This window comes from Peromyscus maniculatus, chromosome 6, assembly GCF_049852395.1.
Source record: "Peromyscus maniculatus bairdii isolate BWxNUB_F1_BW_parent chromosome 6, HU_Pman_BW_mat_3.1, whole genome shotgun sequence".
Taxonomy (NCBI): Eukaryota; Metazoa; Chordata; class Mammalia; order Rodentia; family Cricetidae; genus Peromyscus; species Peromyscus maniculatus.
The window spans coordinates 63395839-63410839 of NC_134857.1; the positions used below are offsets into that span (position 1 = coordinate 63395839).

At 40.5% G+C, this 15001-nt stretch overlaps 1 protein-coding gene across 1 annotated transcript; it reads right to left on the reverse strand.

Annotated features, from left to right (window-relative positions):
- Positions 1 to 1161: 1161 nt before the first annotated feature.
- On the reverse strand, positions 1162 to 8765 carry Fgb (fibrinogen beta chain). Its single transcript, XM_006985313.3, has 8 exons — positions 8601 to 8765; positions 5559 to 5750; positions 4887 to 5070; positions 3774 to 4001; positions 3147 to 3260; positions 2681 to 2806; positions 2137 to 2422; positions 1162 to 1543 (listed from the first exon to the last, which is right to left on the reverse strand). Exons 1-8 carry the CDS (start codon positions 8691 to 8693, stop codon positions 1312 to 1314), a joined length of 1455 nt encoding a protein of 484 aa, XP_006985375.1. The 5' UTR covers positions 8694 to 8765; the 3' UTR covers positions 1162 to 1311.
- Positions 8766 to 15001: the final 6236 nt, after the last annotated feature.

The window sequence follows — 15001 nt, forward strand, 5'->3', positions numbered from 1 at the left end:
GTTTTGTCTCCAAGTGTGGGATTTGGGTTCATGGAATTCAGACATTGATAGTAAAGAGCTAACTTTAAGCAGGCAGGTAAGTTGGGCAGAATTGTCTGTCTTTTGGGAAATGTAGAAGATACCAGAGTGGCAGGTGTGGTATAGACTATAGTGGATAGACTCCATGGCAACAAGGCCAGGTAAAAATAAAGCAAAGGGACAGGGCCCCAAGAGAGATTTCTGAGCAGTGGATTAATCTTTGCTTAAGTAAGTGGCAACTGAGAAGATGGGATTCAAGACCCAAGTCCGTCCAAATAGGCAGCAACAACAGCGCAGGGAAGCACTGAGCTGAGACTCACTGAAGAACTGTGGTGATGGGTGCTCATGGGGAGAGGTATAAAGGTTAGAAAAGTCTACCTCCACAGCAGTTCCAGTGTAACCAGCTACAAAAATAACAGTCCAAGGATGGTGGACCACCTGGGCTTCTTCCTCCCCCATTTCCCTAAGACACACTATAAGGACTTCATCTAACTGCTTGCTTGGACTCTGGCCTGAGGTCCTCTTGAGAGGCAGAACAGTTGTTTTCCCATGGAACGGTATGGCATTTGACTCTTCAAATGTTCAATGCCAGCTCAGTAGACATCTGAGATTGTGTAAATACTTTCCTGCCCTACAAATTCAAATCCTGACAGCATGGGCCACAAAATAAGAAAACATTAATTTAGGACAACAGGGACTGGTTTATATAATAAACCTGTTAGAAAGATTTTTTTTGCAAGATACCTTATGTGAATAAACAGGATTTTTGAAACCAGACTTATAAACACTGGCATTCTTTTGTGTAATGCTTTTCTCCAATGGGGTTGGACTGTGCTTAGCCTGAAAAGCGTCACAGTCAGCTGGAGTCAACTGACTCTATTACCATCCTTTTCCTTAGTTCTCTGCAGGAAAGGTAAATGAAGGATCTAAAGGAGGGCTGGAGAGATGCTCAGAAGAGAAGATCTGACTCCAGATCTGACATGCAGAGGCTCGCAGCCACTGTAACCCCAGCTCTGGGAGAATCTGACCCCTCTGGCTTCTGCAGGCCCTTGCACTTGTGGTGTGCATATTCACACCCATTCACGTAACTACAAACAATAAAAACAAAACTTTAAGATAAAAAGAACACAAAAGAAATCCATGTGCTGTTTTCAATGTCTTTATCCTACACCTTTCCCCAAAAGACACAATCAACCACTGTTTTGAGTTTTAGTGGATATAATGTATCAAAGAAAATACCAACATAACATAAAAAAATGTCACATAGAAGAATAAAAGTCTGCATTTGGGGGACTATTGCTGTGGGAAGAAGGGCCTGATCTTCATAGACATCTTCCTCATTGAGTACCATGATCCCTTCCAGTTCATCCACACCACACCATCATCTGTGCCATGCTTGGACATGTCCCAGCTGTAAAGACCACCCCAGTAGTATCTGCCATTTGGATTGGCTGCATGACATCTGTTATACCACCATCCACCACCATCTTCTCTTGAGCACTGCTTTTTTGGATCTGTAGTTAACCTGAAAGGAAATGTGTTTGAGTTAGCATACATACACATATCACTGTCAATTCAGTTCTTTGGCAAGAACCTACCTGAAAGTACTGTGCTCAGTTGTATATAGTACTCTTTCCCTTAAGTTCTGTAGGTAAAGCTCAAATACATCAAAGGCCTTCTCTGCCCCACAGCAAGAAAGGGAAACAGCTGGGCCTCTCTGGTCTAATTTTGAAATAGTTTATCTGATGCTGTAGTATGAGAGACCCTGAGATAAGAACTGATAGTTTCAATAGATGCATTAGTGAATAAAAACACAGATGTTTCTATAGATACACAAAAACTCAAAGAGTTTACTCTAGTTGCTGGTTTATCTTTGAGTAGTTGTCTGGCTTTGGGCAAATTTATATCTCCAAATTCCATCTAAAAGATGAAATTGATGATGTCTGCCTCAGAGTTGGGATGCTTTCAGTCGATACATTCAGAATTCAGGAGAGGGGCTTCTTGATAAATTTCAAGTGTCCAAGTATGGGCAGTTGTTTATGTTAGGTACATTCATGATGCTGGGTAATGATATTAGTGGGGACTTGAAGGAAAAGGAGCCAAAACTGCGGTGCTTACCAGCCATCATTGTCCCTGTCGTACGTGCTGAAGAACATGCCATTATGGATAGTCATGGTCCTGTTTTCCCCCACCAGCTGAGAGGCTCCATCCATGAGGGCATTACCAGCTGTCCCTTTGTACTTGTCCACGGAGACTTGGTACTTGTTAGCCTCATTCTGCACTGTGAACCCTCCGTACTGTGCCTTCACTTTGTCTCCTTTCCAGTCCTCCATTTCGATCAGAAGTTCCGTGGGTCCTATCCCGGTAAGCTGGCTAATCTTATCGTTCCCAAGCCAATATTCACCTAGAGAAAACAAATACAAAATATCAGAAAAAAAATGAAGCCTCTGGGAAACCAAGAACTGCTCTTCCTCCATATCTTTAGCTCCTATATTTAATTTTTTAATCTTTATTTATTGTGTGTGTATATGTTTATGTGTGTAGTTAAATTCCTATTAGCATCCTAAAAATCTAAAAATAGACCCCTCTCCTTGATGTTCTTAATAGGAAAAAAAAACCTCATTAAACTAGAAGAATTTTATTTTGCACTTGAAATCTTTACCTGGCAAGCCACAGTACTTCTTCCCATCTTCGTTGGTTGCAATATTTCCAAATCCTTTTTTGTATGGGTCCCATTGCCTGCCAAAGTCGACACTGCCATCCTGACGGTTCTGTATGAGTGTCCATCCTTTAGTTGACAGAAATAAAATTAGCCTAAGGTAACCATTAATGGCATCACTCTGGAAAGAAAATCTGAACCCACTGCCCATTTGTTTATTTTATACTTGCTTATGTTTGGTTCTCCAAGTAGATATAATAAGGAAATAAGCATGAGAGGCGAACTCTTCAAATATTTGGAAATGTCAAGTGCCGCATGTCATCGTAATGCATGCATCAAGGATCTTTTAAATCTTTTCAAATACCAGATTAATTTCAAATCAAGTGGCCAGGTGCATTGGAGCAGAGCCTTGTTTCTCAGCATCCAGGATACTTACAGAATGAGAAGTCAGCCACTGACTAGTGCTCACCTCCATTTTCTGTTTCCATGTCACAGTAGACTCTGTATGGCTTGATGGCGGTGTCAGGCTGGATGAGATACATTTCAGATGTCTCACCTCCTTTCCTAATGATCTCCTCACATTCTGCAAGAATGCAAGGCTGGGTTACGTTCAGGGACAGCAACACAGTCTTCAGCCACTCATTCCTGAATAACACTGACTACACTGCGTACAAAGGACCACTTTGTCACAAACATTTGAGGATAGCGTTCTATGGGCTGGACCTTCTTCTCACTGGCAATCAAAACCAAGTCAAGTGAATTATAGAGCTCTCTTTATCTCCCATCCCTACAAATAGAGCACACAGGGTTAGGAAACTCGCCATCTTTCAATGGTCCTGTCATCTGTGTATGTCACATGCATGCACAAATTAGAGAGCCCTGGAATCTCCACTTTCATTATAGTGGAAGCTACTCAGTAGAACAGGGCAGAGTCATCTGCCAAGGCAGAATACAAAAGCCCAGGATACAACCACAATGTGCTAGACTATCATTATATTTTGTTAGGGGAAACCTAGTGTGTTCACTTTTTAGTCCCTATGATTAGAGAGTGTTAGATCTTCTGGAATTCGATGGGATTTATTTACTGACTCATTACCTTTGCCAGAAACCACAGGAATATTGCAGCTGACAGTGCATGGGGTGCGACAGTATTCCATCTGAGCCGAGATGTCAGATTCTAACTTTTGTATTTTGCTTCTCAGGTTCTCCAGGATTGAGCGGAGCACACGAAGATTAAGGGGAATATTATCATTCACGGTCTCGTCAATATATAGCCTGTGGTCTTCCAGAATGGAGGAATACTCGTTTATGACATTTTCATTATCTGGAAAAACAAAATGAGGTCGGAATGGTCAGCATTTTTGCCTGTAAAAGTATATCTAACTATGTAAAAATGATTTTGATTTTTTCAAGAGAATAAAGAAATAGACTTTGAGGCATCATCAAACAATCAGGACTGCTGAACTTAAGAGGCATTACTTATTTTATGACAAGTACAAATTGGCATACGACCCCACTGCTACTCCACTGATTTGCCCTGGGCACAAGCTAAAGATCATATATGGTAACAAATACAAGTTATGTCTTCTTTGGTGAGCAGTGTGTGAAGGCTCCTCCTCAATATGTAACATTATAGAGAAGAAGCACTTGGCACTTACACACTGCAGAGCCTTGGGATCCGCAAGGATATTTCAGGATTCTTTTGATTCCTAAATGTTTACGCTTGGGTGAGCTCCTCTGAAAACCCTGTGCCATGCTGACACCCCAGCTGATTCCTACCCACCAGGTCCATAGCCCTCAAGGCTGACATGCCAGATGTCACTACTCGAAGGTTAGTTTACGTCACACTGACCGTTCTCATATTCAACACCTCAAGTGTTAAACTTCACACTTAAGTTTTTATTCTATGCATATCATCTCCAGAGTCACAAGACAAATGTCTAACCGACTGAAAATAAGAAACCATTATGACATTTCTCAAAGGAAGTCATTGTAGTGAAAGCAGCACAAAGACTAATAACTTGAGGAGTGCTTGTCTGGCAAACTGCAGCTGAAAGTACCTGAGGGTGGACCCAGGGTAAGCAGGGACAGACAGAAATCAGCACACACACTGATTGACCTCGGATGTTTAACTGCACAGGACTGTATCTCCACAGTTAATGGTTTCAATGTTCTAAATGAGTTGGGTAGAATCCCCCAGCATGGCTACCTTTAACTTGTGCCTGCTTCTTTTTCCACATCTCTTTGAGCAGAGTCAGGTACTGGAAGGTGGTGGAGGAGGTCTCAGAAACGGACTGTATGTTGTTGTTTAACTCAGCAACACTCGTCTTGATTGGCCTTTCCTGGCTTATCAAAGTCTGTTGCAACTGACACCCTGTAGGGCACAACACTCCCTGTAAATGAGGAAAATAGCTGGCATTAGAGTCGTAGGTATTTGTTTAAAATGTGTGTTAATGAAACCTTAGTGATCTCATGAGTCCGTTAAAAAACTTGATATTTCATTTTCTTTATTGGAAGACCAGAAACCTTAGAATTGTCAGCACACTCTTATAAAGAAAAGAAACAGTCCTTACCACGGGGGAAAAAATGTAATCAGGCTATGAAAATTTTACCCAGCCCAAAAGAGAAAGTAGGCAAAATACAAAAGAAGAGACAATGTCCAAAACACCCTAGTCTGTTATCTTGTGTCCAGACCCAAGAGTCCAGTGAAGGAAAGGTGAATTAAAAAAAAACTCAATCAAGTTCATCCTTTGAATTTTAATTCTTAAATAAGCAAAATAGCAATGATAGAGATGTTGGCCCATGAAATATTAAGATTTCTTGGCACAGGAGACCCACCCTGAAAACAAACAAACAAACAAAAACCAACAAATGCCCCTACCAGGTCTGGGTCAGCATGAAGACAGCCTCCTGCATCAGGGGCTTTTCTTTCCACTTTCTTCTGGCTGGCAGCCACTTTGGCTGGACGGGCTCGATAACCACCTCCGCTGATAGGAGGGGGGGCAGGCCTCAGGCTAGGAGCCACTTCCTTTCTCCTGTCAATAGGTCGATGACCACGGGCATCCAAGCCACCCTACAGGAACCGGGCAGGGAGATGATGCCAAGTTAGAGAAGCTGTGAGAGGTGACTCTTCCGAGGTAGCCTAAGCCTGGTGATTTGCTACAGGTCTCCTGCTGGCTGGCTCAGATTCGTTGTGTCTCTTCAGGTGGACGGGGGATCCAACAACACACAAAGCTACTGCATAATCTAAGGCAGTTTTATAAGGGGGGGGGTTGGCTGGGGCTAAGACAAGCCCACCCTAGATTGTGAAATCTAAACTTTGGAACACACAGAACTGTCAGGAGTCTAGATGATCAAAAAGAATGAATAGTCTCAATCCACTTGGGTTAGTAAATTTCTACAGTTGTTATTAATTATTAATCAATTCCCCAACTTTCAATGTCTATAAAGTGATGATCAGGTTGAGTCTGATATGATCATATTTGGGACAAGATGATCTATTTAAAGAAAACTTACTAGTAATAAGACAATAATGACTCTAACATGTTACAGAGAATTAAGACAGTGTGGGATAAGGTACTGCTTGGGTTCAAGTGTTGACCCTGCACCTTGGGCAAGTTACTTTACTCATGACTCAGTTTTCTCATTTATAAAATGAGGACAACCACTGCTTGCATCTGATTTATAAGATTATTAGGAAGATAAAAATCTGTTTACCTGTGACACCCTCAGAATTATACTTGGCTCCTCCTAAGTTTTCATTATTGTTTTCATTGTATCCATACTTCAAAGATACTTCTGACTTCACTGTTAATTCCTCTGCTAGGCTCAGTTTCCAACATTATTTGTTAAGCTGTTCTCTTGAAACTCCCTACATAATTTCTTTATCAAACATGATGTTATTACCATACTTAAAGTAATTTTCAGACTTTATAGACTGCATTAAAGATGATTTGCTAACTTAAGACTCTTTAAGAAGATCCTTGAGTGGAAGAGATGCAATCAGATAGGAAGGTTTTGACTTGGATGAAATATGCTTATCGCTTTCAATCGCCAGTAGTCTGACTCTGAAGGCTGTATTTGCAGATGAAAAAACCACAAAAGCTGGAGCAATAGCCAGTTATGTGTATCTAAGCCACCACATGAGCAGCTGCACCTGAAAATTTGCTGCTCTTTGTTCATTAAATAATTATATTATTTTACATTTAGTGGGGTGATGCAAGGATTGTAACCCTGATAGACTGGCTGCAGATTTACTGGCTTAATTACTGACTAAATCTCTCAGTCTCTCTGTCTCTGTCTGTCTCTCTGTCTCTGTCTGTCTGTCTGTCTCTCTCTCTCTGTGTATACAATGCTATGTATTTTTAATGCATGAGCACTCAGGATGATATACATATTTCATATTAAAGACCTGGTCCTAATCAGAGCTTGTCTGCTCTAACACAAATTTAATGAATGTGTTTTTGTTCACTGCAAATACAATTATGAAAAAGAAAACTACTGGCTTGTTTGCTTGATTTAGAATGTTGTACACAGGTGACATTGATTGTCTGGCTTCACTAGAGAAAATAAATGACAAATACTGAAAGAACCAATGGGGACACAGGTTAGGAAAGAGCGCTTACAGAAATAATTGAAACCAGGAAACCCACATTGGAGCTTAACCTAAAGGATTAATTAGTAAGAATCTGAAAGCACTTTTGAAGTAATTTCTGAAAATGTACACAAATACATCCTTTACATTTTTCTTACTTAACCCAGACAAATTTCTTTTTATTTGTATGATCAAATAATCTGAATGCTTACGTGCCCTTTACTCCAAATCATCCACAGTGAATCAGCTCATTGCAATATTAATGTGTATTCTGAGAGTAAATTTCATCACAATACATTTAGTAATAAAATTTAACTATTTTCTTAAATACACTTCTAATATTTATGACATCAAAGTAATACTAATAATGAGTTGGTGAAACTACTTGGGCTGGGCATGGTGGCTCAAATCTGTAATGCAGTTAAGAAGCTGAGTCAAGCTGCGTAGCACATGTCTTTAATCTCAATGCTAGGGAGTAAGAGGCAGGCAGATCACTATGAGTTCATTAGAGGCGAGCCTGGTCTTACATAGAGAGTTTCAGGACAGCCAGAGCTACATAGTGAGACCCTGTCTCAAACAAACAAACAAACAAACAAACAAACAAACAAACAACAAACAATCTGAAGCAGGAAGACTGCCACAAGCTTGAGCCCCACCTAAGATACAAAGTCAAAGTCTGTTTCAAAAAAATAAATAAATAAATAAATAAATAAATAAATAAATAAATAAATAACATGAGGAAGAACACTTTTACAAGTAAGCAAGTTATGGTATATATTAATAATGGCAACAAATATTACTTCTGTTATAATTTCTAATCTGAAAAATACTCTAAAATTTCATTTTCTGATTTTAAAATTATAATTCTTACCAATATTCAATAATCTTGGGAGTTATCTATTATCTTACTCACTAAAGAGCAAACAACCTACCATTTTTTTCTTTCAAAAGACTAATCTTTTACTATCATAGCACCCATTAATTTAAAAAATTGTCATTTATAATTATAATAATGTAGTGCAAGCACTAAGTGAAAGTTCATCGAATTAGAACAAGACAGAAAAACACATCTTACATAAATGAAGCCACCTTCACCTTGGAAAAATAAAGGTGCTTAAACCAGAAAATGATATATGACTTTACTTTCATAGACACAAGCCTACGAAATATGCTGAAAGTCAGAGAGGTCCCTGAAATTAACAACTCAGTTGTGTAAGTACAACCCAGGCTACCTTAATTTAAATAACTATTCACTCAAAATTATGATTCCATTATTTTATATTAATGAGATTAGTAGCAATATAATATCTGTAAAAAAAAAAAAATCACCGGGGGTGGTAGTTCAGGTTCATCGTAGTCATCATCAGCCGCTTGAGTTTGAACCGAGAAAAGACAGAGCAGCAGCAGCCATAGATACTTCATGGTTTTGGATTTTTGGCAATTCCAAGCAGTCGCCCTTTGCCTGTAGACTCAGCTGAGAGACTGCCCATCTTATATATAATGGGTCCTCTCCCAGGCATGACTTCAGAAATGGTTACCTCCCATTAGTTAATATTTGACATTTGGGGTCACTTGTTGGCTGAACTGCTTTATCATTTGAGCAACATCTTCCCAGCAAGCCTTGTTTACCTGTCAGATAACTCACCTTCTCTGCCGGTCTAATGTGGACACATGGAGGCTCTTCAAGTCACTGGATCAGAGGGAGCGATAGGAACTAAGGACATTCTGAACAGAGTCTCATGCCAGAGGTCCCGTAAATTGTGGGAATGGTACAGGAGTTCATAAAGGATGTGCAAGGGAAAAAAAATGTTTAATTCAGACGAAACTGTTTAGCCTACTCAGGAAGGGGCTCAGGAAAACCTCAGTAAAGAGATGCATGCATGCTCACGTCTTGCGGCAGTTGTATAATCAACTTTGAAAGAGGCCATCGAATTCAAGAGTTAGTATATCATCACACGTCTATTCTTTTTTCTAGATGTTAATTAGAATTATAAAATAACCATTTCTCTATGCTGTAATAGACAAACATCAGAGAAAAATAAAAAGTCCTAGCTTCCCTTTTATTTCTGCCCTGATTGGCTTTTATATTTTGCATTTTTATGCTTAATTTTTTTTTTATTGTCTTTCAAGACAGGGTTTCTCTGTGTAGCTTTGCGCCTTTCCTGGAACTCACTTGGTAGCCCAGGCTGGCCTCAAACTCACAGAGATCCGCCTGCCTCTGCCTCCCGAGTGCTGGGATTAAAGGTGTGCACTACCACCGCCCGGCGTGATTGAAAAATTTAACCATAAAAAGCCAGGTGGGTGGCGCACGCCTTTAATCCCAGCACTCGGGAGGCAGAGGCAGGTGGATCTCTGTGAGTTCGAGGCCAGCCTGGTCTCCAAAGCGAGCTCCAGGAAAGGTGCAAAGCTACCCAGAGAAACCCTGCCTCAAAAAACCAAAAAAAAAAAAATTTCAATCACTTCTAAACACTGTTATGATACCAGTGGGTTATAGATTCTTATATTAAGATTATAATTATAGTAATGGAACACACAGTTAACATTTCTTTATCATTATACTATATATCTTATTTTGTCTTATATACATGAGAGGATATCATTTTAACATATGTGACGTCTTCACATGTCTCTTTTAGTTAGTATGTCCATACAGTAAATGCGGACTGTTTTCTTTTGTCATTTCTCATAAGCCACCACTTTTGTGCTACCTGCTCATTTGTTTGCAGTAGTAAGAATCCAGAACTACTCCACCCACCTAACTCAGACGACATCCAAAGTCAACAAGCCATGTTCCGGCAAGTGCATTGCTCAAAAGCATTTCTGGTTTTGTATGAAAAGTGAAACATTCTCATAAATTTTGCAAAATATTTTGATAAGAAAGATAGCAAATGATCTGAGTTTGGATCGTGAGAGTGTTTGAAACAATGTGTTTGAAACAGAGACACGGAATTTCTTTTGATAGTACAGTATATCAGATTCTTTCAAGTTAGACTGTAAAAACAAAGTCTGAGTGTAGATACAGGAAAACACTTATTTCTTTCCTGATGCTTGCTTCCTTTATCAGGGTAAGCATACTTTGAGTCTTTTGATTTCATTTTCTTCTTAGAAAAATAAACAATCTGGCAGAAAAATCAAGTTTATATATGTGCACTAATCAAATGTACATGAGAACGTACCTTCAAAATATAATTGATAAGAAACACATCTTAAGGATCTGGACAGGATTTCATCGCTGTGGCATTTATATTTTTGCTGATTTGAAAAGAACTATCTTGAAGAAGATTAATCATGTTTTGAGATGTATGGTATGACTATATTTCCAATCTCCGACAGGTTAGATAGTGCTAATCATTGCATAAGTCTGTGTTTTTCAGTATCTCTACATATATGTGAGGCAGATCTTGTTCAACATGAAAGTGAAAGTTCCTTCAACCACCTCGGCCTCTTCATGCTGCTTTGACTGGCACTCTGAGATTTAACAGTCATTCTCCACACAGTGCCTGCGAGCCTTCAAAAGGACAGGTAGTGTGCTAGGGCTGGGGATACACGGAGGAGCAAGGCAGAAACAGAGGGCATTCAAACCATTAATCACAGAATAAACACATGAACTGGACTTTACGGATACATGCCTAGCCGGTGTTTATTTGTCTTTTTTTTTTTTTTTTTTTTTTTGGTTTTTTTGAGACAGGGTTTCTCTGTGTAGTTTTGGTGCCTGTCCTGTTTCTCACTCTGTAGACCAGGTTGTCCTCGAACTCACAGAGATCCACCTGGCTCTGCCTCTCAGTGCTGGGATTAAAGGCGTGTGCCACCACTGCCCGGCTCATTTTATTCTTAAAAGCAAATGATGAATTTGAAGCTCAGAGGTCAAGTCAGCTACCTACAGGCAAAGAGGTGGCAAGAACTGGTTCCAGGCTTGACCAAGTTTGTCTGACTCAACAGGCCCTGTTTTGTGTCCACTGAACCGCACTGCCCAATGGAAGGCATGTGCAGACTATAGAGTTTGCTTGTACCTTATGTTTGTTGTTCTTGCTGTTTGGGGCCAGCTCATCCATTAGGGTGTCTCTGATTGGCTTGCTGTTTGGGGCCAGCTCATCTATGGTTATTACAGTGTCTCTGATTGGCTTGCTGTTTGGGACCAGCTCATCTATGGTTATTACAGTGTCTCCGATTGGCCTGCTGTTTGGGACCAGCTCATCTATGGTTATTACAGTGTCTCTGATTGGCTTGCTGTTTGGGACCAGCTCATCTATGGTTATTACAGTGTCTCTGATTGGCTTGCTGTTTGGGGCCAGCTCATCTATGGTTACAGTGCCTCCGATTGGCTTACTCATTCTTACCTCTTACTTTCATTCACCTTTTTCAGCCTGGTATATAGCATGGGCATGGATGTTCATGGCCATGTGGCAGATTTAGGTGATACCTTTTAACTTTTTTTCCCTCTAGAGTTATAGACCGTAAAAAGCACCCCAAGTTGTCTAATAGTCCCAAGCAGATGATTCCATTTTAATGAGAAGAAACGTACTGAAATACTTAAGTATTTTTGCACTCTGCTGCCATTGGTGGAGAAGAAAGGGAGTTCTGTTTGCTAAGCCAATAATACTGTGTTTTCATATTAGTTGGTCTTGTTATGTAGGTCAAGGGCAGTCGATCAGTGACAGAGAAAACATGACCCATCCTGTCCAGCTGCTTCCTGGCACCAAAGACAAAGACTTGTGAACCCCAGTTATCAAGACACTCTTCTTGTGACTTTTTCAGTCCATGCATGGCCCAGCCTACACAACACAAGGCCATCTGGGCTAAGTAGCAATCCTTGAGTTCCTCCTTTGCAGGTGGGTAGCTCAGTGAGCAATAGACACAAGGGTCCTGAGTTTATGGGGAAAGACAAGAAATAGAAATCAGCTACAGAAACCTGTGCTGAACCCTACAGAATCATAGGAGGCTTTTGCACAGTACCAACCATCAAAGGGAAAATGAACTTTAAAATGAAAAGGGTTTTTGAACTTGCTATGGGCAGGCAGTGGGGGAGGGGGATGCTGAGTAGCAATGACTGCTTGTATCACACACCTTACACCTGAGGTATTTCATATCTATCAGCTGAGTGAGTTTATGCATGTATGCATGAATGAATAGATAGGTAAGACATATCAGTGGCCCTGCTTGTCTACATAGGCATATTATTGGAAATGTTACAATTATTAGTCTTTTAGCATGTTCTCCTTGGCTACAACTTAAGAACTGTAACATGAATCTTAAAAGGTCTTATTAATTAAAAAATAAATGGAGCCAGATATTGGGGTTAATGCTGAAAGACCAGAGAAATAGAACAAGCCACAGCCAATCTCATCTTGTAGACTCCTCACCTGATCCTGTTTCCTCAGACCAAAAGCCTCTGAGTCCTCACCCGGGAGGGATCTCAGCTGAACCACTTAAAAGCCTCTAGTTCCTGGTCCTCACACCTTATATACCTTTCTGCTTCCTGCCATCACTTCCTGGGATTAAAGGAATGTGTCCTTCCCAAGCAAAGACATGAGATCTCAAGTGCTAGGATTAAAGGTGTGTGCCACCACACCTGGCTCTGTTCCCAGTGTGGTCTTGAACTCACAGAGATCCAGACGAATCTCTGCCTCCCAAGCGATAGGATTAAAGGTGTGTGTGCCACCACTGTCTGGACTTTATGTCTAATATAGTGGCTGTTCTGTTCTCTGATCCCCTGGAAAGCTTTATTAGGGTGCACAGTATATCAACCACAAATAATTGTCCAGTGGAAATTAGCCCTGGAACGTTGGAGGCCAAAATGAACTTCTGGCACAAACATCAGAACAGTGTGGCTGGGATACCTGCAGTTGACCTGTCATCCTCAGTAGGAGAGAGCATGTGGCAGGGATGAAGAGTAGGAGGCCACTGTCTATGTGGACAGCTCCCTTTGTGGATCTAGTAATGTCAGCTACCCTTGAGTGTGTAGCTCACAAGGAACCCGAGGAGCTGGGACAAGAGGGCACTTTCTTTTCTGACTTGCTACAGATCACAAAAGCAACGGCAAGAACAAGACGCTCCTCTGCTTCTGTCGTCTAGGGATTGAAAACACAAAAGTTTAGTGATCATCTTTGGAGTTCAAGAGTCAGACTACAGTGGTCCTGCCAGTACGATGATACCACAGGTGCCTAAGTTAAGAGTGGGCATGCTAGCCTTACCCCCATGCTGGCCCTGACAATCGCTTCAGCAATTTGAAACCTTCAAAGGAAGTAAGTAGAAAATCAGGTCCATTGACTTGATTTCACATTCCTGGCGGCACTATTTGAAGGAAAATAAAAATATTTTTATTGTTGAGTGAAAACAGCTCAGTTAACGAAGAAAGGCTTCCCTTAAAGTCTGCATGACTGTTTTCACACATACAAATGGAGCATTCATACTTATATTCATAAATCATTTGTCATGTTTTCTTAAAGGGGAAAAAAAAATCCTCTGTGCCCTTGTGAAGAGCCATAGTGACATCTACTGTCCACATAAGGCAGTTCAAGATGTTAGGCAGTTCAGGGATTCTCTTTTCCTTCCTTTGTTTCTTCGTTCCTTCGTTCCTTCCTTTCTTTGTTTCTTTCTTTTGTTCTTTCACAAGTGGTCCTGTGTTTTGCTTTTCTGTTTTGTTTACTCTGTGTAGTCCTGGCTGCCCTGGGACTCAGGCTGACCTCAAACTCAGAGATCCGCCTGCCTCAGCCTCCCATGTGCTGGGATTAAAGGCATGTGCCTCTACCGCTAGGGTCTTTTCACGGTTTCTTGAGACAGGGTTTCTCTGTGTAGCCCTGGCTATCCTGGAACTCACTATGCTTCTGCCTCGAGAGTGCTGGGATTAAAGGCCTGTGCCACCGCCAGCTGCAGATGCTGGATCCATTCAAAAACCCAAGAAAATAGGAGAAGGGAGGCCACATCAAGCAGAAACACTCAGGTTCCTACATAACACATGGAATCTGCCTATGATATGTGTGATTTATGAATCCCAGACTGGATAATAAGGTCACCTAAACTCTCTATTAATCTAAATAGGTAATTTTCACATGGATGACATAATCCATGAATTGTAAGAAGAGCAAAATCTAGTGTGCTTTACCTCAGTATATTGCTGTTATGAGCCTGTGTGTAAGTTGTGTTTAGGATGATAAGTATCGACAGGTTTAGTAAGAGCTGTCTAGCAATCATTACATTACCATAGATATATTAAGGTCTTTCTTACATTTGCTTAGTGTTATTGTGATTTAAAATGTTCTTTTCTATGCCGGGCAGCAGTAGTGCACGCTTTTAATCCCAGCACTGGGGAGAGAGAGCCAGGCGGATGTCTGTGAGTTCGAGGCCAGCCTGGTCTGCAGAGTGAGATCCAGAACAGGCACCAAAACTACGCTGAGAAACCCTGTCTTGAAAAACAAACAAACACCCCCAAAAATGTTTTCTATGGTTATTACTATCTCTGGGTAAGTTATAATATTATTAAAATCATCAGAATATGTTCTATAGTTATGGTATTTCCTTGCAAAGTGTACCACCATTGGCCACTTTTACAAAAAACAAGGTCCTTAGGCTAAACTCACATTTAAATTTAAAAATGACTACTCTCAGGCAAGAGAGTTGGCTTGGCTGTTAAGTTAGGGACCAAAAAAAACAAAACCAAAAACAACCCTAGAAATGACTGTTTTCAGGTAAAAATGTGACCTTTATGTTTTTACGAATTAAAAAATAATTTG